The sequence below is a fragment of the Cnephaeus nilssonii genome (assembly GCF_951640355.1).
Source record: "Cnephaeus nilssonii genome assembly, chromosome: 17".
NCBI classification, from domain to species: domain Eukaryota; kingdom Metazoa; phylum Chordata; class Mammalia; order Chiroptera; family Vespertilionidae; genus Cnephaeus; species Cnephaeus nilssonii.
Window position 1 is genome coordinate 24,157,427 of NC_137088.1, and position 24,138 is coordinate 24,181,564.

At 43.9% G+C, this 24,138-nt stretch overlaps 2 protein-coding genes across 3 annotated transcripts in view; both read right to left on the bottom strand.

Moving 5' to 3' along the window:
* Window positions 1–23,172, bottom strand: part of GALNT15 (polypeptide N-acetylgalactosaminyltransferase 15) — a 119,860-nt gene extending 96,688 nt beyond the window's left edge. Inside the window, exon 1 of one of the 2 annotated variants that reach the window (XM_079794455.1) lies at window positions 23,037–23,172. The gene's annotated coding sequence lies outside the window, so the exon portion shown is untranslated. The remainder of the gene's footprint in view (window positions 1–23,036) is intronic. The other variant, XM_079794456.1, reaches the window with a different exon arrangement.
* Window positions 412–23,135, bottom strand: LOC307113125 (mitochondrial import inner membrane translocase subunit Tim8 A-like). Its single transcript, XM_079794465.1, has 2 exons — window positions 23,037–23,135; window positions 412–957 (listed from the first exon to the last, which is right to left on the bottom strand). Exon 2 carries the CDS (start codon window positions 888–890, stop codon window positions 603–605), a length of 288 nt encoding a protein of 95 aa, XP_079650591.1. The 5' UTR covers window positions 891–957; window positions 23,037–23,135; the 3' UTR covers window positions 412–602.
* Window positions 23,173–24,138: the final 966 nt, after the last annotated feature.

Sequence of the window (24,138 nt, forward strand, 5' to 3'; positions counted from 1 at the left end):
CTGGCTAGATTCCTTTATAACTAAAGGCCTCTAGATACTCAGGTTGCCTGTACTACCTCGAGACCATACTTTATATAGGTACTTAAGTAAATCACAGTATAAGGAAGGGAGATAATTTAGAAAGCTGAACTGTATTGTGTGACTATTCCATAGATTTTTTTTCCCCAGCACTGATGGTCAAAACACTAGTTAAGTACCAAATAAGTCTTCCCCCATTGCCACTCTTGCTCAGAGACACCAGGATGTGTATCAGTGTCCCTAGGCATCTGAAATGAATCCACAGAAATGACAGATTTTACCCAGGTGGTCCCACTATCAAATTACAAGAAGCAGTTCCACTGTCCAAATTATAGGAAGCAGTTAATGGGACGTTCAGAAAAACATATTCCCATCTACAGTAATATGTATCTAGGAAAGTTTTCCATTTATGTGTCAATTGTTTTCACCAAGATTAACATAAAAAAACACACAACCAAATACACATATGACCCCCAAGCCCCAAACACAAAAATATTGATCTTTGTTCATTCTCAGATGACCAGATGCTCCAAGAATGCCATGGGTGGGAATTACCTTCCTTTTCCTAAAAGGTAATGCTGAAATCAGTCAGAAAGGCTTTCTGAGAAGACTGACTTGGATTTCTGTTCCAGTCGATTCAAGATGAATTGGCTTGTGTCAATGAAGCGCTCAACACAGTTCACAAAACAGGCCTCAGCCCGACTGTCCAACTTTGGCCCAGGCTTGTTCATGCACTTCTCCCAACAAAGTTCCGTCATCTGGTGCACCAGGTGCTGGAAGCGCTGCTTCTGAGACTCTGCCTCCATGAAATGCTGCAGCTGCGGGTCCACCGAGCCCAAACCCGCAGAGGAGGAACTCAAAGAGGAATCCATCCCAGCGGGGCCACCTGCGCGCCGAGATGAACTCCACACGAACTCCTGGACCTTCACGTGTCTCCCCCTGTAGGGTATTTTTGAATGAAAGAGAAGGGCATACTTACACAGAGAGGGGGAAACGCGATATCTGGTTAGGAAACCTTGGGGAATTGCAAATAACATGTTTGTGAACTAGATGATGTACTTACTCATTAGAAGCCCATGTATCTTCTCAGTTGATTTGGGAACAGTGGCTAATAACAACAACAATAGTAGTAGTAGTACAGTAATAGCTACCAAGCCCTTTACAGAATGCCTTAGGGCATGTTGATTACAAGCAACAGAAACTAACTCTGGCTAATTAAAATAGAATAGGAAGATATTGGGAATTTTAATAGGTGCTGTTGGTGTTCTGTTCAGGTCCTTGTTATCTTTGGCACACCCATCTACCAGTCAAGTGAATGTTGGTTACAAGCAATGCATAGCTGTCCCTTCTCCAGAAAATTGCCCTGTGCCAACAGGAGCCTCCTGAGTATGTGGGGGGGGGGGGGGGGGGGGGAGAGGGGGAGGGGCGGAACCCCATCACCTCCCAGCAACCTGTAGCCAATGACTGATTGATATGGGGGTCATAATGGGCCAACCATCTTGCCTCAAGGCTGGACTTGCTCTGGAGGGCAGTTCACACCCACAGCCACCAGGCTGAGGCTAGACTCCAGCTGAGATGACATTTTAGCTCTTTCCCCTGCCCTAGCCTGCTTCCTTCTCTTCCTGGTAGATTCTTCTAAGAGCATCAATAATTTCTGTGCCAAGAACCCCACTCTAGACTCGTTCTAAGACTCCAACCTAAAGCAAAAGGACACTAGGAAAGCCCTCAGGACCAAGAGAGGACAGGACGCACGGCGGCCATGGGGCGTCTCAGGGATGATCTTTTCAGTCTGCCTCCTTCAAAATGAATCAGCTCAGCTAATTTCAAGTTTGTTACCTGTCTGTTGAAGATTCAAATTTTTAAAAAATATTTAACTGTCCTCCCAAACTATCCAGTTTCCCTGAGGCAACAAATACCATCTCATTCAATCCTTAGGACTGGCTATAAGGTAAATGCTATATCTGTTATACAAATGAAAAATTAAGGCAAAATTCAGAAAAGGCCAAGGAGTTAGCCTGGTCCCCTAATTTCTTGTTTCAAAGACCCTACTTTATAGAGTTGATGCCCCAACATCCATTCTACCTCCAGGTGGTCAGTAACCCCATCATGGCCATCCCGAGGGAGTTACTGTTTTAGGAACAGGCATGTGTTCATGTCCTGGCCAATGAGACATGGGGCGGGGCGGGGGGGGGGGGGGAGCATTTTCCTGGGCCTTCTGAGAAATATCTCTTCGCTCCTCAAAAAGAGACCAAGAAGAGACAACCCCCAGCTCTTCCTCTGGACATTGCTAAGTCTGTGTCCAACAAACAAAACTTTCTCAGGCATCTCACTCACCTCTGTGGTTCATGCCAGCACAGCAGGTGGCAGAATCAAAAGAATTACAGAGAAAAAGGGCCAGCCTGGAGCCTGCCAAACCTCTGGGGTCTTTGTTATAGGATAAAATGAAGTCCCTCGTTGATTAAGATACAGCTCAAGCAGAGGATTCCTGTGACTTTTAGCCCAAAGCATTCTAACCGAAGCACTCACTGCCCTGGGTTGGAAAAGATGCCAATGGAATGAGGACATTTGCAAGGATTAGTCCCAGGAAAACTCGTAATGAGAATTGCCACTCACTAGCTGTGTAACCTTGGGCAAGTTATCTAACGTCTCTGAATCACAGTTTCCTCGTACATAAAATAGAGATAATTCTTGCATCCACACCATTAAACGGAATCAAGCATTTAAAATAAACACCCACCAGCTGGCACATAGTAAGTGCCCACTGATGGTTGGCTGTTAGATATACCCTTAGAAGAACAGTTGAAGTAGAATTAGAAAGTGAATAGCTATTGCTTTTAAGCAGCTGGTAAATATTTAACAAGTTTTTCTGCACTCCCTCCCCCACGTTTTTCTGGTATTTATCCACATCTGCACCTAAGTCAGCCATCACATCATCTGTCAGATGGCATAATTCTGTCAGTGCATCCACTTACAAGTTTGCCCATATTTAAATTGCGAAATTCTAAAAGGCAAAGATTCCTCCTGTTCCCTTTGCTTGGATAGCCCCCGGCAGATTCCAGGAACATGTGGACACTTAATATATTCTTAGCTCAGTGGTTTATAACTATGGGTCAAAATCAAATTCAACTACAGTGGTTCTTAAACATTTTTTGGGTCATGAACCCTTTTTGAGAATCAAATGAATGTTGTGGATCAGCTCCCAGACAAAAGCCCAGCCAAGCAAAATGACCATACACTGGATCCCTGCCCCTCCCCGAGGCATAACACTCCTGCATTAAAATATTTAAAATAAACCAAACATTGCCCTAGCTTGTTTGGCTCGGTGGATAGAGCGTTGGCCTGCAGACTGAAGGGTCCAGGGTTCAATTCTGGTCAAGGGCACAAGCAGGGGTTGTGGGCTCGATCCCCAGTAGTGGGTGTGCAGGAGGCAGCCGATTGACAATTCTCTCTCATCGTTGATATTTCTGTCTCTCTCCCTCCCTTCCTCTCTGAAATCAATAAAAGTATATTTTAAATAAATGAATGAATAAATAAATAAATAAACCAAACAGACAGTTAATAAACATGGCCCTGTGCCAGGGGCATCACAACTACATTTAACTTAATCTTTAAAAAAAAATGCCAAAGTGAAGGGACTACTCTTACCTTTTGTATAAGTTCAGAAAGGTTAGCTATCATGTGTGAGGTCATGCAGCTGAGTAGTTGCATTATCCTGGCTCGTAAGCCCTCCCTGTTGCCCTAGCTGGTTTGGCTCAGTGGATAGAGTGTCAGCTTGCAGACCGAAGAGGCTCGGGTTCGACTTCGATCAAGGACGTGTACCTCGGATGCATGGGGCCTGGTAGGGGTGCATGCAGGAGGCAACCAATCGATGTGTTTCTCTCACATTGATATTTCTCTCTGTCTTTCCCTCTCTCTCCCACTCTCTCTAAAAATCAATGGAAAAATATCCTTGCCTCCCTGTTCCCTCATGGGTCTGCAGACAGACTTGATCTATTGTTTGTTCTCAAATGAGATACCCTTGGAGAAAAAAAAATAAAAGTCCTGCCCAGAAGAGGGGCCCAGTAAAAAGGGCAGAGCATGGGCCTGCTCTAACCCAGGGAACACTAACAACTTCTCTCCAGACCACTCAGCTGACACCCCTCTTTGTTTTCCTGTTGAAAGGGGGAAAATATTTTCCGGGCAGTTGAAAGCAGAGTATTTCCATTAATCCTCCCTTTGAATGTTGTTTCACCAAGATCCAAAGTGACACAAAACAAACCCCAGAATTTCACACCAAGGAGGCTGGAAAACTGCACCCTGCCAGGGATGGGCACAGTTGTCTCCAGGCAAAGAAGCAAGGGACCATTTCATCACGAGGAGTGTCAGTACCCACCCCCAAAGCGGGACCCAAGTCCACATGAAGGCAGCTTCCCATGTTGGAACGAAGTCCTGAAGGAGTGCTTTAGTACTTTCTGGACATCTGAGTGGAAGTGACATGCCTAGGAAACGCAAAGACTGCCACAGGTGGCCAGCCAACCACGTGAGCTCTGGTCTTCTGCCCCAAAGCCTCCATCGGGGGCTAGACCTCAATTTTTATTCTGGGGCTCATCTGTTTTCTTCCAGCCATGATGGATGATCTGTAAAATAGATTCCTTCGATAGGCCTAGAATGATGTCCTGACCAGACATGGGCACTCAGGTATGAAATGGATCCCCTCCTCATGGATAGAGCAACGTAAACAAGGAGAGGAGACTCAAGCTTGACCTGCTTGGCCCAGAATCGAGTCAGGATTGACTAGAATGTGACTTGAACTAGTCCCACTGTTTGGCAGAAAAGTAGCCTCTTTGATCAATGGGATGGTTGTTTTGTCGCTGAATAGCTAAGCTATTGATTGTGCCAACTGGCCTTTTCTTTCACACCAGGGTGGGACTTGGGGTTGGGAGGGTCAGCGCGTCATCTGGATGTGAGCATCTTGGCTCTGGACACTGTTCCTGCTGCTTTGAGGCTGCTGGGCCAGCAGAAGGAAGAGGGGGGAGAGGGAGATGCTCCCACCCTGTGCATTTTCCCCTCTGTGGGTATGTGGAGCTATGGGACTGGTTCCTCTCCAGGCTCTACAACTCATGGCTGGGGCGGGGGGGGGGGGGGACAGATAGCACCCCAGCCTCTCTCTAGTCCTTTTCTAAACCCCTCTCCCAACCCCTTCATAAAACAACTCATCCCTCTTCCTCCTTCAGCCAAAGAACAAAAACCTTTGTGCATATTGACTCAGAGATAGGCCCCCAAGAAGTCACAACCTGTCAGACTTGGAATGCCAGTGTGAGCTCATCTGTGTAACCCTGTTGTCTTTGAACCCACAGGAGCCTACAGGCTGCCTACCATGTTTGAGACCACAGCTAACGTTTGCCTTTTCATGTGCCTCTTCACTCGGATACTAAGAGGATGGGGAGGAAACCCCAGCAGGAGGAGGTTGAGTAACACCTTCAAGGTCACCCAGCTGAACAGGAGGGAGCAGGCTTTGAACTCACCTCAGCTGAATGCTTCACCTCCCACTGGTTGGATGAGCAAATGGCCCTTCTGAGATGCAGTTTCTCATCTATAACATGGGTTGTGCTGATGTTTGCATGAGTCACTGTTGGAAAAGGGCCTCCCTATGTTTGGTACTTAGGGCCTTTTCCTCCGCTTACATAAACATGTGAGAAGTGAGGGAAGATGCTTGAGGAGGAAGAAAATTTTCAGGATATTCAACTATCACTGGGATGTAAAGTACAGCATAGGGAATATAGTAAATAATATTGTAATAAGTATGTATGGTGCCAGGTGGGTACTGGACTTACCGGGGGACCACTTCATACATTATATAAATGTTTAAGCAGTATGCTATATACTGGAAACTAATATAATATTGAATGTCACTGTCATTGAAAAAAAATTTTTTTTAATTAAAAAGAAACTTATTTTCTCTGCCATATATACCTGTCCTTCTTGAACACAATTTTTAGTCCCTTTCACTCTTACCACCCTTTCCTGCCCAGATGCCCAATATCTTCCTGTATCCCACTCTCCTGTCAAAGAGGGAAACACTAAGATGTCAGTCCTATTACAGTGTTGGAGAATCAAGCTGTTTATGAGGTTGGGGCATTTACATTTTTAAAGACCATAAGAAAAGGAATACTTGGTCAAAAGGATATAATTACTTATGGTGGGATGGGAGGCTCTGAGGCACTTGGAGTTCTGCCATTGAGATGACCTATTCATAAAGACAGTCCTCAAGATGTCCTTAACCAGAGGCATTGCTGACCAAGAACCTGCAATGGCCCATTTGTGAGCAGTGCAGGGCCAGATAGAAATAAGGCCCAAAGAAGGTTGACTCTGTATTGCAAAGTCACCCCACTCCCTATCAATAAAGATCCCAGTGAAAGAGAGTGAAGTGGGACCCATCCTGGGCTATGAAGCTGAGGACCTGAATTCAAGTTCTCCCTGGTGAGTCCAGGCCTGGCCACAAGCCCGAGTCAAACTCTCCACACAATGTAGCACTAACGTCTCATATCCAACCCCACCTTACCCAAATCTGCCTCTCCTCTTTAATTGTTCCTCCCAACCCCACCCTCACCCCAAGGCAGACTGATCTGAAAGCCTCAGAGTCACCACTGGCTCCTCCTAACCCTTGGCCTCCCCAATTTATATTCATAAGGTCCCTCTCAGACACCAGTCAGTCACACATTCATTCAGCAAACATTCAATGAGATTTGACCACAGTAGTGAGTGAGACCAGTGTGACCCTGCCTCATGACACGTGCATGCCCTGGCCCTGTTTTGAGTCCCCTTGATTGAGGTCTCCTCACCTGAACTCTTTCTATCTTCCTTCTCATCTGTCCCATAGCTGCCAGAAGAATCTTTCTAAAAAACCACTTTGATCATATTACTTCCCATCATTCTCTGCTACCTCCCACTGGTTGGATGAGCAAATGGCCCCTCTGAGATGCAGTTTTCTCATCTGTAAAATGGGTTTTTCTGATGTTTGCATAAGTTAATGTTGTTAAAGGGCTACTATACAGGCTAATAGCTACCAGGTACCATGACTCCCTGGATTTCAGGCACTAAGCCATGTAATTCACACACATCATCCTGTTTTATCTTCTCATCAACCCTATAAAGAAGATTCTCTTATTATATCCATTTTGTAGCTGAGAAAACCAGGGCCCAGAAAACTGGAGTAATCTGTCCATGGTCTCTTGAAGAGGAAGAACAGAGGTGAGACATCCATATTGTTGCATGTATCTATATAGTTCACTCATTTTCATTGTTGTTCAGTATTTTAGGTTGAATAGGAAAAAATTCAACCCAAAACTTCATGTCCACCCAGATCCTCAGAATGTAGCCCATTTTAGAAATAGGGTCTTTGCAGATGTAATCATTTATGATGAGGTTATACTGGAGTAGGTTGGACTCTAAATCCAGTGACTAGTGTCCTTTTTAAAAAGCCATAAAAAGACACAGAGAAGAGAACACCATGTGAAGACAGAGGCAGAGATTGGAGTGATGCGGCTACGAGCCAAGGAATGCCAAAGGCTGAAAGAACCACCAGAAGCCGTGGGAGAGACATAGAACCAATTTTCACTTAGAGCCTCCAGAAGGCCCCAACTCTGCTGTCATCTTGCTTTTGGTCTCCTGGCCTCCTGAATTGTGAGAGAAGAGATTTCTGTGATTTGAAGCCAATCTGTTTGTGGTAATTTGCTATGGAAGCCCCAGGAAACTAATGCAGTATTCCACTGCATAGGTTAGCCACAATTTGCTTATAAATATAGCACCATTTTTTTTTTAATCCATTCTATAGTTGAGGTAGTTTCGTTAGTTCTAGGTTGGGAGCAGTTATGGATAATGCCTCTGTGAACGTTGTTGTTCATGTTTCCTGGGGCAAAAGGATGACATTGCTCCAGGCTGAGTGGTCACTCTTCTATGGCCACGGCCATGAAACACACTTAGATGAAGGAAAAAAGGACAACAGGGCATCAGCAGAGCCCTACTGATGATGCTCCCTCTGACCTGCCCCAGCTCCAGCCCGAGCTTCAGAATCAAAGGCCTCCCCGTCTCCTGCCTGAACGCTCCTCCAGGCCTCCATCCCTGGCCTTGCTGTGGCCGTCCCCAGCCATCACGTCCTGTTTGCAAGCCTCCCCCACTGACTTTGGCCTTGTGTCTGCCTCCAGGCAGAGTCTCTGAACTCCCTTTCAGCCCCTTTTTCTTGCACCGGTTGACCGGGTTTGGGACTGGCCCCTCCTCTCTTCTTTGTTGGTCCCTGGACTCTGCCGATTCATCTCAGACCAATGGGACTTTCTTGCAAGGAGCGGCTTCCTAAAGTATTTTCTCTCCTACCAGGAAATTCGTTGATTTTAGAAAATGGCCTCTCCTAGGGGCAGTGAAAGGTTAAGGCAGAGATCACAAGGCATCAGGGGGCAGAAGAGGTGAATGGCACGTGTGGTGAAAGCAGAGAAGCCTGTCACATGGCTGCAACAGCACCTCCCCTGGCAAAGTCACAGGGTAAGAAGAATGTTTGTGTCAACCACTGAAAGGCTGCCTGCACTCAGTGCCCATTCCTCAAGATGAGTCACTTCCTAAACTTCCAGGGCTGTGACTACAATTGTTTATCTGACACCAATATTGAGCTTGTTTTCATTGCTGCAATGCAATCCCAAAGCATGCTGGGTTGCCTTTTTTCCAAAGTAACAACATCCTCTTATTATGAATTCTGTGTTTCATTTGGACCTATCTTCATAGCATTTGTATTACTCTGTACAACTCGTTCTGGGAAATTGTGCAAATAGCAATATTGAGGTGAATAAAATTATTTCTTATTCTCTTATTTTTAGAAAAATTCCACTGCTTTGATAACAAATCTGTGGTTAACTCCACCCATCGGTGCTCTGAAGCCAGGAGCTGAATATTTTTTCTATGAGGATTTCAGCAGCCAGTACTCACTCACTATTGCTCAAAACCCTCCTACAGGAAAGTTCTGGGGAGTGGTGGGTGAATGCTGGAGGGGGGCAAGGAAGGGAGGGTGGAAGGGAGGTAGGGAGTGTTGAGAGCCAAAATACTTAGAATTGTGGTAAATATTTTTTTTTTTTAAAGAACCATGAGTTTTCAATGATGTCAATGTCTTATCTCTCAACTCATAAGTTAATGGAGGGATAATGATAACCTTGAATACCAGTCAAGGTTTAATCAGGGACACAGAACCATGATGAGTAACAGAGAAACACAGACTTGTTATAGGGACGAGACCTTGAGTAATGGTGGGAGCTGGGGAAGAAGTCTGTTGGTGGCGGTCAATCCTGAAGTCACTGTAGGTTAGCAGGCCTGGCAGTTTGGAAGGCAAACCGGACATCAGTTGGGGGAAGGCAAGAACAAGGATAACTATAACCTACAAACAGTAATCCATTAGAACAAACTGAAATCCATGAGGACCAACTGTCCGTCTCCCACTATCTAAACTTCAACCACACGGAACCTGAGACCCTTCCTCGTGGAACTGCACACACACCTGGCCAGGACTTAGAGAAACCGCAGGAGGAGGTCCAGAGGGAGTGGAGGAGACACAAGCCCAGCTGCTGCCCCATACCAACAGGTGGCCCCGCAGAGCAGTGATGAGCTGCAACACACCCTGTGTCCTATGCTGACCTTCAGAGCGTGAGAGCTGCTGCTTCACTTCTGCCTCCAAATCCCTTGCAAATCCCAGACCTTATAGGCAAAGGAATTGTGGGGAATGTAGTTCTGGTAGCTAAGTTAACACAACACAAAATCATCACAGTGGTAAAGTCAGAAATGCCAGGCAGATGTTAAGTACAGTGCTTAATTATGTAGGCAGCACTAAGCTAATATGTCTAACATGTATATACTCCTTACTATGTGCCAGACACTCTTCTAAGCACTTTACACACACACACACACATATTCACTCATTTAATCTTCTCAACAATCCTATGAAGTAATTGTTTTCATTATCCCTATTTCACAGATGAGGAAACTGAGGCATGAAGAAGAACCAACAGGCAAATCCTAGCACAATAGCAATATGCTGGGTAATCTTTCATTCATCCTTATTTTTTTATGGCCTATCATTCTTTAATCCTAACTCCTGTTTTCCTTTACTTTTTTTTCCCCTCTCTTTTTTCTCTCCCTTTACTTTTCTGTTGGTAATATCCTTGTCCCTCTTTCTGTGAGACTTGAGGGGCTCTGACTGAATATTCTTATGAGTGCATTATTCTGGTACGATTGTAGTTCTCCTCTTTCCTGCAACCCATCTGAAAAAGAAACCTGTGCATTTTCTCATCTTCTCTTCATTCCAGGGTAAAACTCTTGCTTGGGAAGAACTCAGCAGAGTACTAACTAGGTTTATTTCTCAAGGTCTTATTAGGAGGAGACAAAAAGCACAGAATTTAGAGCAAGGTGGAATTCCATCTGCACTGGGCACTAGCTGAGTGACCTTGGGCAAGTTACAGAAAAGTTGTGTCTACTGGTCTAGGCTGGTATCAGCAAGGTGACTCTGCTTCAAGCTGAAAGTCCAATTGGGCCTGGTTCCTCATTGATTTGGGGCTCCTGTATTCTCCATCTGTATTCATTGTCGCTAAGAGGCAGCAACTACCCAGAGCAAGCTTTCTCACGGTAATGCAAGAGGTGAAAGAGAGACAAGCAGAATCAGGCACTGCCCCTAAGACCTAGGCTCAAATCTGTCATACCATCATTTCTGCACACATTCCATTGGCCAAAGCACAAGTCAAGGTCAGGGAAGTACAAATAAGCATGGCAAATATAGATGGCAGAGGGTGTAGACAGAGGGAGAGGAAAGAATTGGAGCCAATAACTCATAATATTTAACAACGTTATTATGTGGAGAACAGCTACAGCATTTGGACAGGTTCAAGCCTTGGACTAATGAGAGGGCACGGTCCTCTTGTGGCAAAGCCACATGCAAGTCCCACATTTATAGTCAAAGGCTATAGTAGTTGTAAGCTTGACCTTATGGTTCGAACCTGTGGTCCCAGGTGGCTAAGTGAGGTAGGCTGTGGGCGGTGCAGCAAGTGCTGCCAAAACAAAGCCTGATAGAGTTCAGGTGCATGTAATTGAGTAGATTCGAAACCTGAGAGAACATTGTAAACATCTTGACCATGCCTTTACTTTGCCTTGTGGAATCTGGCTATAAAATAAAGACTTGGCTTGCAGGCTGTGGCACTGTCTCTCCATCCGAGAGCAGGGTCCCACCTAGCACCAGCTTTATTCTCTTGTCTGTCTTCTTTAATCCTTCACCACCGCCCCTCAGGTTCACCCTGGCCATGCTGAGCACAGCACATTATTAGATCTCAGAAGCTGAACTTTCAAAAGAAAAGCAGAAGCGAGTACATATTTCAAATGTGGACAGTTGACACAGTGGACATCGTTCAAGGAGAGAATTTTAGGCATGTTTCTCTGCTCTCCTTCCAATGCCTTTAGGTCAAGTTGGGCCCCAAGATAACCATCCTAAATTTCTATGATCCACAGACATAGGTCCACTGATTGATGTCATCTACATAGTTTGCTTCCATTCCTCTCAAACATGATTAGGTGAACTTGAAACCCTGACTTAGAAGACAGAGGGCCCATTCTTCCATTTCCTTTTTAAACATTTCATCCAAGGCCATTTTATACACACACACATATAGAATTTGGACCATGATTCTCAAGGATTTCAGGGACAGACTGTGCCTCTAGGGAGAAAAGTCTGCTCCATCCTTGTGTCTCAGGTATGTCAGAAGCATGCAGCTTCAATGTCCATGCTTCTAGGTGTCTGCCTCCTGTATCTTCTTATTTATTTGTTTAAAAAATGTTATGTTCCCGTGGCAGGAGTGTCATCACATTTACTCTCTTGGGTGAGCTTTATGCCTTTTTTTTTCTTCTGGGAAAAATTAAAAACATTTCTTGGAGCAGAATTAACATGGTCAGCTGAGTTCCCTGTAATGGGGGCAGCCCTACCCCAAAAGATGTTTTGTGTGTGTGTGTGTGTGTGTGTGTGTGTGTGTGTGTTTGTTTGTTTTTTGCAGAAGTCTTAACAACAACAATAGGATCAAATCAAAACCAAATCTTATTACCAATTATCCACCAGAATACAAACTCCCCGAGGAAACATGTTGTCTTCATGTTTAAAGATGCACAAGGCCTGGCACATTTGGAATTCAAACTATCTTTGTTAATTAAATGAGTAAATTCCAAACCTCTGTAGCACAGAGTCTGTTGTGGCAACGCTTCTGAAAACAAGAACACTGCCATGATGCATTGCTGTGGATGGGGGAGTTATTTTATAGGGAAGGATTAATTCTGGACAAAATTATGACATGAACATAAAATTCTCTTGGAGTCTGGACTCTATAGGACCTCACTCTCAAAGTCCTGCTACCCTTTATTTCTCTGGCTCCTTTCCATCATACAAAAATGTAGATGGGGTTGAGGGCTGTTTGTTGAGTTTTTATTCACAATAACTTATCCTGCATCTATTATCAGTCAGGCACTATGTAAGTTTTAGGAATTAAAAAGTCAAATACAACATGGTAACTGACCTTAGGAACTCACAGTTTAGAGGGGGATATATACACGTAAATTAAGATTATTACACCGCACGACAAATTCCCAAATGCTATGGGAATCCAAAGGAGGTACCCTTCCTTCTTCCTGGAAGAGGTGACATCTGAGCTGATTCTTTCTTTTCTAAATGTTTTTATTGGTTTTTAGAGGGAGAGGAAGGGAGAGGGATAGAGAGATAGAAACATGGATGAGAGAGAAACATCATCAATCAGCTGCCTCCTGCATGCCCCCTAATGGGGACCAAGCCCACAACCCAAACATGTGCCCTGACCAGGAATCAACCTGTAACCTCTTGGTTCCTGGATCAACGCTCAACCATTGAGCCACACCGGCTGGACCTGAGCTGATTCTCAATGGCAAATAAGGGTTGGGGGTAGGGTGCGGCTCCAGCAGAAAGAACGGTATGTGCAAGGACTCCTGCTGGAGAGCAATGAATGTTCTTGGAACATCGAGGAGGTCGGCATGACTGGAGAGGAGGTTCTGAGTTTGGGTGTGGCCAGAGCTGTGGCTAGAGAAGGAAGTGCCTTGAGAAGTGTTGATTTATCCTGAGGGCAATGGGAAGTCACCAAAATTTTAACAAGAAAATGACCTGATCAGATTATGATTTTAAAAGATACAGACATAATTAGAGTGACCAGTTATAAAACCTGTTGCAATTATCAGGCAAGAGATAAGCAGCCCCTTCTAGGGGACCCTACCCAGTGACAGGTCAGTGGTGACACAGGATTTCACCCTCTGATGACCTGCACAAGCTCGGATCTATGTGCCCTCAACACATTACAAGCTCTGCCTACTTTATTTGCACTTAAATTTCCTTCTTTGGTGATCATTTCATCTTGCCAAATTTGAATTTTACGGCCTAGCCTACAATGTTTGATAGCTTTTCAGCACATAGGTTTCAGACTTTTTTTTAATGGAAAACTATGGGAATTTATCATGTTTGAAACCCAAGAGTTCATGAATGACTTAGTTCAAACTTCTCACAAAATATTGACTTTGGGTAAAGACCAAATATTCAAATTTCAGGCTGGAGCTCAATGATGACTTGAACATCTTTGTCCTTCTCTTTAAAAAAAAAAAAAAAGGAATAGCATGAGAAAAGGAAAGAGAAGCAGAAAATGGAAGAGAAAGGGGAAAAGAACTAGAAGTTTCTCATCTCATCATCTGAAGAATTAGCATCAAAATAATGAAATAATATCCATTAGTGAATTCCCTGATTCTATAGAAAATGACAGTATCAAATTCTGAACCCTCAGATAAAAAATGTTGGACTCTGAATTCCCCATCACACTTACTCCTTTCCTGCTGTTTTCCTCCCTTCCTGGCTGTCCCTGCAGTCTCTCCCTGAATTGCCACCACCAGGGTGCCAAGCAAGATTGTCCTGGGCTGCGTGTCCCTAGAATATAAAGAAGTTTTCTTCTCATGATTCTCCAAAGAGAAGCAATTGTCAAGTAAAAAGAACAATTTTACTTTTTTGCTTTCCATTTTCTGGAGCCTGGCTCCCTGTATCTGATTCTGAAGCGCTACAAGGCCAGTGTAACACAATGGGGTATGAGCTATTTGCTGTCCCTTCACAACTCCCTTATACTGGGGATCTGGATGCTATGGAAATTTAGGAGCTGCTTTGGTTAACTATTACTGCACAAAACCATCGTAAAACTTAGGGACTTAGAACAAAACAGTTTGTTATTTGTCACAATTCTGTGAATTGATCAGGAGTTCCCATGTTTTACTCGGTGGGGTATTGGGATGCTTGAAAGGTCCTCAGTGGCTTCACTTGCATGACTGGCCATTGGTACCAGCTGTCAATGAGGCGCTCAGCCAGGGCTGCTGGCTGGAGACCTCAGTCCTCCAACCCCCACTCCTTGGACCTTTTATATGGCTCATTGGGCTTCCTCAGAGTATGGCAGCTGCGTTCCAAGAAGGGATGTTCCAGTAGATGAAGATGGAAGCTGCTGTTCTCTTACTTACAGTGCTTCTGCTGTTCTATTGATTAAAGCCAGTCACACAGCTAGCCCAGATTTGAGGGGGGGAAATAGTGTCTACCTCTTGATGGAGAAATGGCAAGGTGACATTGCATAAGAACATGGGGCCTGGGAAATATAATTGTGATGATCTTCTGCAGAAAGAAGGGGAAAGCCAGCCAGAAGTGACTATGTGGACAGCTGACTTTGAAGTGCTTAGATCTGAATGGTAAAGGGTCAGAATCAGTGGTCCCTGGGAAGGGTAGCTAAGGGTGCCAACCTCACAAGCTCCCTTATACAATTAGTGGAGACAGGAGGTTACTTATTGGGAAGGCTCTCAGAGGTGGGTCTTGCACCTCCATTTTTGTGGTGGACATACTTTTCCTTACAAAGTTATCAGTCGGGGATTCCCTGCCAGATATTAATTTCCTTCCTTCGGATCCGAGCTCCAGTATCCGGGCCTGTTGCAAAGCGTTTTCAATATGTGTTTAATATTATGCAGGCAATCGAAGAATGTGGGGATTTGTAACAAATCTAAAACAGCTTAAAATCAAGCGTTGGTATAAATAAAGAGCTTTGTAGTTGTCATATTTTCGGTTTGTTTTCTTTTATAAACAGTCATTCCAGACCATTCCAGAGTAAAGAGAAGTCATCCTATTTTTAGAGACCTCCAAAGTAGACTCCACTGTCTTCCTTCACAGCCTGTCCTGGTGCCTCTGAGCTCTCAATGTTGGCGAGCTCTCCTGGGGATCTAACTAAATGCTGCCTGCAGAAGCTCAGGCCACCCAGCCACGGGAGCCCGAGGAACCACCCACCAACTTTCACAGACTCTTCCTCGGGCCTTCAGGATGGCCAGTAAGCCTTTGCAGCCCGATAACCCTAATTCCCACAGCCTCCACTGGGGCTTAGAAAATCTGTTGTTCTAGAAGCTCAGGGTTGAATTTACCCCTCATGGAAGAGGTCTCTTCATTCATGAGCCAAGATTGGTTTCGAGGGTGAGTGGGTGAGTGGGCGACCAGACCCCGCGCCCACACAGGCCTGCCTGTTTGCCCAGCCGACTGCTCTCCCAGCACCTGCGCTCCAAGTCAAAGGCCTAACCCCCCCTCCCCACCACCAAGAGTGTCCTCGGGCCTTCAAGGAATAGAGGCCTGAAGTGCCACGGAAGCATGGCCTCCCCTAAGAGGAAAAGGAAGCTCAAAAGCTGGGTCAGAGGGTGAGGTAGCTTGGGGACACAGGATGCATCTGGTGTTAACATTTCTGAGGAAGGAAGGGAGGAAAGGAAATGCGTTCCTGAAGGCCTTCGGAAGGCAGCTTGGCCTCTGAGATTTCTCCCACATGCCTCTGGTTGCCCAGATGGAGGCTAAAAATGGTTTTGAGAATCTCTTCCAGCTTGTATCCTAATGCCAATAAGGGTCACACAAGAAAAAAAAGGAGGTGATAAACAGAAGTGTTGCCATGCCACCCAACTCTATGTGATAATATCCACACAGGACGGCAGGGACCTGAAGATTTCTGAGGGCGAGGCCTGCCTGTATTGGGAGAGGATTCGGGATATGTGCACAGTTTAAGAGCTGGCGGACTCCCCAAGGCCTGGGTGCAGGATGTCCTTCAGCATGTAAGTGATACCTGATAGATCCTCCCTTCCCCCAACTGATGGACGGAGTATGACATAAACTGCACCGGCGGCCTGGACATTCCTGAGCACCTAACCAGGTACCTTATATGGACTGTACATTGAACCACCAATCAGCACCTGCCAAATACCCTAAGCCCCTGATTCCTAAGTACCTAAGTGCCTAATTATGTGCCTTATATGAAACCACCTATCAGCGCGTGCCGAGTACCCTAAGCCCCATTCCTTCCCATTCCTCCCCTCAAAAGGCGTGTTCACCTCTGCACGTGTGCTCTCTCCCCTTGTGAGGCAGCCCGGCAGGGGTCCTTCTCCTCTAATAAAGCCTGTAGTCCTGGTTTTCGGCCCTCTGTCTCATCTTTCAATACCGACACAGTTGTGGATGGAAAGAGCATTGGCCTGGTAAAGGCCTGGCTTCTACCCCAGTGTCTGGGGAGCCACTTGGGGGTTGGTGGGAGAGTCCTCAGGATTTTCAAGGCTAGATCAGTCGTTTCCACAGAGGCTTCCTATTTTGTCCAAAAATTTCACAGACCTCCACAATTTTCATGTTGAGTTAGGTTCCAAAGATAAAATTTAAGACAAAACTATTGCCCGTTTTTAATTTCCCCTTTTAAACTCCTTAAATTACCCACAAACACAGAGATGCACTTACTTTGAGAGACATTTGTAATCTGAGAGACCCACTGAAAGAAGGTAGTTACATCTACCAACCAAATCCAAGCTCAGCCTGTGCATCCCTCATTGATAGGAACAGCAGCCAAGTTGCCCATGTTATTAAATGCTTGTGGGTTAACTTTTGTTTTGCTCCTTGTGAGTTGGCTTGCTAAGCCCGTATGCACATAAAGTGTGTTTTTTAATATTTGTTGATTTTAAAAACTATATTATGATGATGATGCCCTGGCCAGGTGGCTCAGTTGGTTGGAGCATTGTCCTATACATCAAAAGGTTGCAGGTTTGATTCCAGGTCAGTTCACATACCTAGGTTTCAGGTTCAATCCGTGGTCAGGGCACTAACGGGAGGCAACCGATTGATGTTTCTCTCTGTCTCACTCTCTCTCTCTCAAAATCAATAAAAAAAAATTCTCACGTGAGGATTTTAAAAAATATTTTAAAAAACTACATTATGATGAATGTGACTAGAAACTCAGGAAAGTTTTTATGTGAATTTGTGTTTTATTTATAGCAACAGCATCCTTGCAATAAATAAAAAAAGAAATTTATAAGAATGAGCAATGTGTGGAGAGGTCTGTGAATTATCCAGGTATAGAGGATGCTAGATGCAGATGGACTAGCTGGCCCTTGGCAATATGGCTGAGATGGTCAAGTGTGAGCCAAGTGAATGAGATGGTTTAAACAATCCATAGCTTGAACTCTTGACACACCGATGCTCTCTAGTGAAGTCCATGCTGATTGACCCAGAAAGATACCTTGGCTTTCAACCACATTTCAAAAACTAATTTTGAACAACGCTGGTTGGATTTATGTTTACTTAGTCCCTTGATTCTAATTACACTTCATATGTTGCCTTGTCAGTTTTAGGGTGTCTGTGTGCATTATTACCTGTGGACCTCAGAACATTTGTCAGATTCAGCAACTAAGGCCCCAGAATCCAAGGGCCTTATCTGAGATGTAAAATGCTAAATAAATCTTAGAGCTGGAACCAGAAGCCAAGTTTTTATTTATTTAAACACTGTGTAGGTTCCAAATATTAAAATATAGTACATATATTTATCACTGTGCTTACCTGGAAGGGTTTGTTAATTCATGTCAAAACAGAGGAATAGCCTGTGTGACCACTGAACTTCCCTTTCAGCCCAGGAATAATTCTTTAATTTCTCAGCCTGAGATCTTTTAGATGGGTGCTGTTCACTGGACCCTGTTCGTCTGCCCCCCTCTGGTGGCCGTTACGCAAATAACAGGTCATAGAGCAACTCCTAGGGCAGTAGTTGCTTTCTCTTTTCATCAATCATTCATTCAGGGGAACAGCACCTACCACGTGACTGGGTCTGCACTAGGAGCTGGGCATCCAAACATAAACAAGATAGAGCACTGCCCTCATAGGTGGTAGACAAACAAGTGAATACATGATTACCAAATAGTGTCATGGAGAAGTTTGCAGAAAATGTTGGGCAGGTGCAAAGGATACCTGGGCTGACCTTGTGGGGGAAAGGGTAGGTAATTAGGAAAAGGAAGGCAGCACCTGAACTGAGTTCCAAAGGCCAAATGGGAATAGGAGGCATTAGAAATCCAAGGAGCTGCCAGGACCTAGTTCAAGCTGGCGGGATTCCGAGCACAGGTTGCAATGGAGGAGAGCCAGAGGTGGGTCAGAGAGATTGGTGAAGGCCAGATTATGAAAAGCATTTTATGTCACAACAGCATTTAAGCTTATATGCTCTAGGGTTGTGGTCTCTAAATTTTTTGGGTCATGTTTGCCATCAATAAAAATATTTGAGTATGCATCCCCAACATATGAGTATTTGTTCATTCATACATTTCATACCCAAGCAGAGTACTGAACAGATTAAGAGCATGGGGTCTGGAGCCAGACTGACTAGGTCTTGGCTTTGCTACTTATTAGCAATGTGACCTTAAGCAAATAATCTCTCTGTGCCTCAGCATCCTCATCTGTAAACTGAAGATAATAGCAGACACATCTTGTAGGGCTGTGGGGAGGATTAAATGAATTCAAGAGGAAAATTTAGCACAATGCCTGGCACCTAGGGGATGGGCAAAAGTAGGCTTACAGTTGTAATACAAATAACACAATAATTAATACATAATAGTATAAGGTTTAACATTCTTGCCACTGTAAACCTACTTTTGCCCACCCCTGTAGTTCATGTTATATTAGCTTGTATTACTATATGTTTACGATTTGGTGCTTTTATAAAAGTGGAGTTAGGATTTACACCAAGTAGGGGCTCCATCTACTTTCAGAAAGTCTGTTTTAATCTAAACTACTTCAAAATGTCAAGAATTATTCTAGTCTCCAAAATCTCCAATCTGAAAACATACTGAAACATACCACTAGAAACCCGGCACCCACCTGCCTACCTAAAGACCAAAGTAGCTTTGTCGTCTCCTTCTCCTACTTATGTCAAAACTCATGGATACAGCCCTGGCTGGTTTGGCTCAGTGGATAGAGTGTTGGCCTGTGGACTGAGGGGTCCCGGGTTAGATTCCGGTCGGGGGCATGTACCTTGGCTGCGGGCACATACCCAGTAGGGAGTGTGCAGGAGGCAGCTGATCGATGTTTCTCTCTCATCGATGTTTCTAACTCTCTATCCCCCTCCTTCTCTGTAAAAAAATCAATTAAAAAAAAAAAAAAAACTCACGGATGCAGGTGATTCCTCCATTTAACTCAAAGCAATGAGGTGGGATAAGGGGCGGGACCTAAGAGTCTGCATGTCTAACAAGCTCCCAGGTGACACTGATGCTGCTGGAATTTTAAAGGGGAAATATAAATATCAAATAAATTACCATTTAAAAATATTTCATTATAATTATTAGGATACAGTGTATTTTACTTTCACTAAAAAAGAATGTGTTTCAGCAAAGGTAAATAAGGTAGATTTCTTGGACCATCTTGGTTTACCACTTTGTAATATAGCCATTGGAAGATCTAGTTCTAAATTCAAATTATTCCAGTACTTGCTCTTGAAATAACTGAAAAAATGAGCTTCAGCAATATGCATATGTGTATTTCAAACAGAAGAAGTGCTTTATGGACTATCTCTAATAAGTAGAGATATTCATTTGCAACAATTATGCAAAGGTATTTGTTGAAATTCAACAGTTTCCATTTGTCCATGAAGTCAATTGGTTATTCTTGCAAAAATGGTTGGAAGGCTTTACCTTTTCACACTGTTAACAAGTTAGTTTATTTAAAGAGTTGTGTATAAGGTTAGAATATCCTGTTTCCAAGTTTTTAAAGTAAGCATATATGTGAGTTTTTATATGTGGCCCATTTACATTTTAGCATCAAAATCACATAACTTCAGAGAAATTTCCACTATCCATTTTCAGTATAAACCCATTCTCTCCAAAGCATGAGTTTATTTTAAAAAGCTATTATTCTCTCACACTTTGTTATAACATAATTTTGCCTCCAAAAACAACTTTATTTATTTTTTGCAATGAAAAGGTCAGAAGATTTAGAACATTATCTACTTATAAAAGAAAATTTTATTCCATGGTTATGTTTGATATCTCTTTTAAGTATTTTGCCACAAAAACATTAATTTTTTATCCTCACCTGAGGATATATTTTTATTGATTTTAAAGAGAGAGGAATGGAGGAGAAAGAGAAAGAAACATTGGTTGCCTCCTGTACACACCCTGACTAGGGATCAACCCAAAACCTAGGTATGTGCCCTGACTTGGAATCCAACCTGCAACCTTTTGGTATGGAACAAGGCTCCAACCAACCAAATGAGCCACCCAGCCAGGGCTGAAATTAAATATTTTTTAGGAAAAAAAACTTAATCAAGTTCTGACAAAAATATTAGTAATCTGTTTGGAATTTACATTTTATTTATAGATTGGTTTGGGACTAATCAGAATCTTCTCAATATTGACTTCTATAAATGAGCTTGTCTCTCCACTTATTCAAGTCTTCTCTTTGTCAATAAACAAAGTTAGGAGTTTTCCTCCTGCTGGTCCTTTTTAAGTGTGCTACTGGTACTACATTATTCTGGCTGCCATGGTTAATAGAATGAATTTTTTCCCTGATATTTCCAAATTGGTTATTGATATTACATATAAAAACCACTGATATTATATATAAAAGCCACTGCTTTTTATGTATTTACTAGAGGCCCAATTCACAAAATTCATGCAAGGGCCTTGGCCCCGCCCCTTCCCACTGTGGCTTTGTTGGGAAGGAAGGATGTCTGGTCTAATTAGCATATTATGCTTTTATTATTATAGATTATTATAGATTATAGATTACACTAGAGGCCCGGTGCACAAAATTCATGCGGGGAGGGGGTGGGGAGGAGTCCCTTATCCCAGCCTGCACCCTCTCCAATCCGGGACCCCTACACCTTTTTCTTATCTAGCTAACCTCTTCACATTTTAAAAAATTAACTGAAATACCACCTGCTCTAGGAAATCTTCTTTGAACAAATCTCTTTACAATCTATATTAAGTATTTTCATAATATACCATTCTTTTTCTTTAGCAGCAAGTTAGAGTGGATGCAATCTGCTTCTCATTCTTGCCTCTGAATTCTTTCTTGTTGCTCTTGTAATAGCGAAGGTTATCCAATTTACATTTGCCCTTCAAGGGCTTATATTTGGTTTAGTTTCTAGTGGCTCCCTCCTTTTTTTTTAAGCAATAAATTTGGGTTGTGATAGTAAACCTCACTTGTAATCAAGCCTGTAGGCCTCCCTATCTGAATATTTCTATAATACCTATCACTTCAGCATACCAGAGATTGTGTTCATTTATAGAAAATAACATAAAATGTCACCTGATCATTTGATCTTCTAGTAATATTTTATAGCAAGATGTATTATTCTAGTATTTTAACTATTACAAAACTGAGACGTACAGAAATAAATTACATTGAACAATAAAGAATGACTCAAATATCAAAGCATAGTACACTTAGGGCCTCCCTTGTCCTGTGCCTCAGATATCATAGCATAGTACACAGTTCACATGGAACTCAGCTTCCTTTAAAATAGGAAGGGATGCCATACTCATGAAGCAGCTACTTCCACACATTTTTTTTTAAATTTAACTCATAGCACATACTCTTTGTACTAATTGTTGGAAAATCACCCTAGCATTTGCCTCTGTTCCTCTCTGTATTGTTGCCTTACATTCTGATGTCATTACGGCGCTTTTATCATCCACTTGCTCTAATAAGATTGTGAATTACTTAAGGGCAGAGATCATGTCTTGAGCTTGTGTTTCTCTGTCATGGTGCCTAGATAAATACTCAAATGCCATCCAGTCCAAATGACCGTGATGAGAGAGGCCCACCGTTGCTGGAGACCTCTGATTTTTATATAAGGGGCCTCACTTGTTCTGTGCCTTTACAAGGGGTGAGTGGGAGCTTACAAGGGAATTTGGGGAAACCCAGACAGAATTCTCCTCCTGCAAGATTTTGCTAAGCTGGCGCCTCGGACCTTTGTCCAATTAAAACCCTGACACACAGCAATAACAAAGGCACTGGTCTCATACGGCTAATGCATGGGGCTCAAACCCCAGCCTGCAGGAACTCACCCTCCATGGTCTGGGTGGACCTGGGCTGGTGCTCCTAACTCTGGGGAGAGGGAGACTTCCCGGGACCCGGGAAACTACCATTAACCGAAAAATCAGAGAAGCACAGGGAATGATTCAAAAACACGAAAGATAACTCTGGCGATTCCTTCAAGCTCTGGGGTACAAACCAACCAAAACAAAACCCTGGACTTGTACACGCACGCGCGGAAAAACGTTGCTCAAGGGAAAAGCGATTCAGACCCAGGCGGAGGGCTGCGGGCTAGCGGCCCCGGAGCCGCGCCACGTGCGAAGGCGGAGGGGCTGTGCGCCAGGCTGACGCTGAGCAGCCCAAGCTGGGCTGCCCGCGTGGGGGCCGCACATAACAGCCACGGGTGCGGCCCGCGCCTCCAGTAGAGCCCTTTCCTTACACATAGCGAACATGGCGTGGTTCTCCTGAGCTCTCCGGGGCTCCGGGGCTGCAGTGCACAGGCTGGGGCCAGGCCGAGGTAAGTGCGATTGCCCGCCCTCTCCTCCCACCGACCACCTCAGGCTCCGCGGCCTCCAGGCCGCCACCAGACGGCCCGCCTGCCCCCTTCTCCTCGCAGGCAGGGCGGCCCCTCACTTACCGGCTAGGGCTCCGGCAGGTCCCGGAACAGGTCCATAGCAGAGGCTGGTCGGCAGAGCGGCTTCTTCGTCCCAGGACCCCCAGGGCGGCTTGGCCTCTTCTCCCGGGACCTGGGCTCTGTCAGGAAGGACGTCCGGGGTCGTCTGGAAGACATCCGCCCTAATTAGCATACTGCCCTTTTATTAGTGTAGCTAGATAAGCAGCGTTCTAATTGAAAAATATCTTCGGCTTTTAAACAGTATGTAGTAGGGCTCCAGAATCAACGAGCAAAATCTCAAGCAGGTTCCAGAATCACATGTTGCAGGTTGGAATCCTGGCTCCATCACTCACTGCTGACCACCTACTGAACTTTTCTAGAACTGCATTGACTCCTCTGTAAGATAGATGCAATAACAAATGTGCCTCAGAGGGTTCTTTGGAGAATCAAATAGGATCATGTACATAAAGCACTCAGCAGAGGGCCTTGCAAGCAGGAAGCACTTGGCATATGCAAATTATTTTTCATTCTTGAGTTTCTTGGACTTGCCACATGGATTATCACACCTATAAATAGAAATACTTTTATATTCCTTCTTAACAACATTGACATTCTTTTTTCTCTCTGTGTGGGGGATTTTTTGTTTTTGTTTTTTCTTGGTTTTTGTTTTTTTTAACTAAAATGACAGGGTTTTTAATTTTTCCTATTAAATTTGTTAAAATTTTGAAAATGTTAAATACTTATGTTATTGGCCTTCCAAGTCTTATTCTTGACTTTGCTAAGTAATGCTTTAACCTTCACTATTAAGTATGATGATGACCATTAGCTTAAGAAAGATGTTCTTGATCCTATTTGTTTAAAAGTTTTCTTCTCCTTGTCATTTACTAAGTTATTTTTAAAAGAAATAAGTAGATCTCCTCCTGCTCTAACTTCCCTGTTCAGGCCCCATGTGGTTTCAGCCTCCATCAGGAAGCCTCTGCCACTTGGTTCTAGTAACTCTACTGTTCTCAGGTCCCCTTTAAAGAGGGACTTGCTATGTGGAATCGAATGAGCAAAATAAACTGACAAACAAAATAGATCCAGAGACATAGAAGCATGGAACAGACTGTCTAATCTCAGAGGGAAG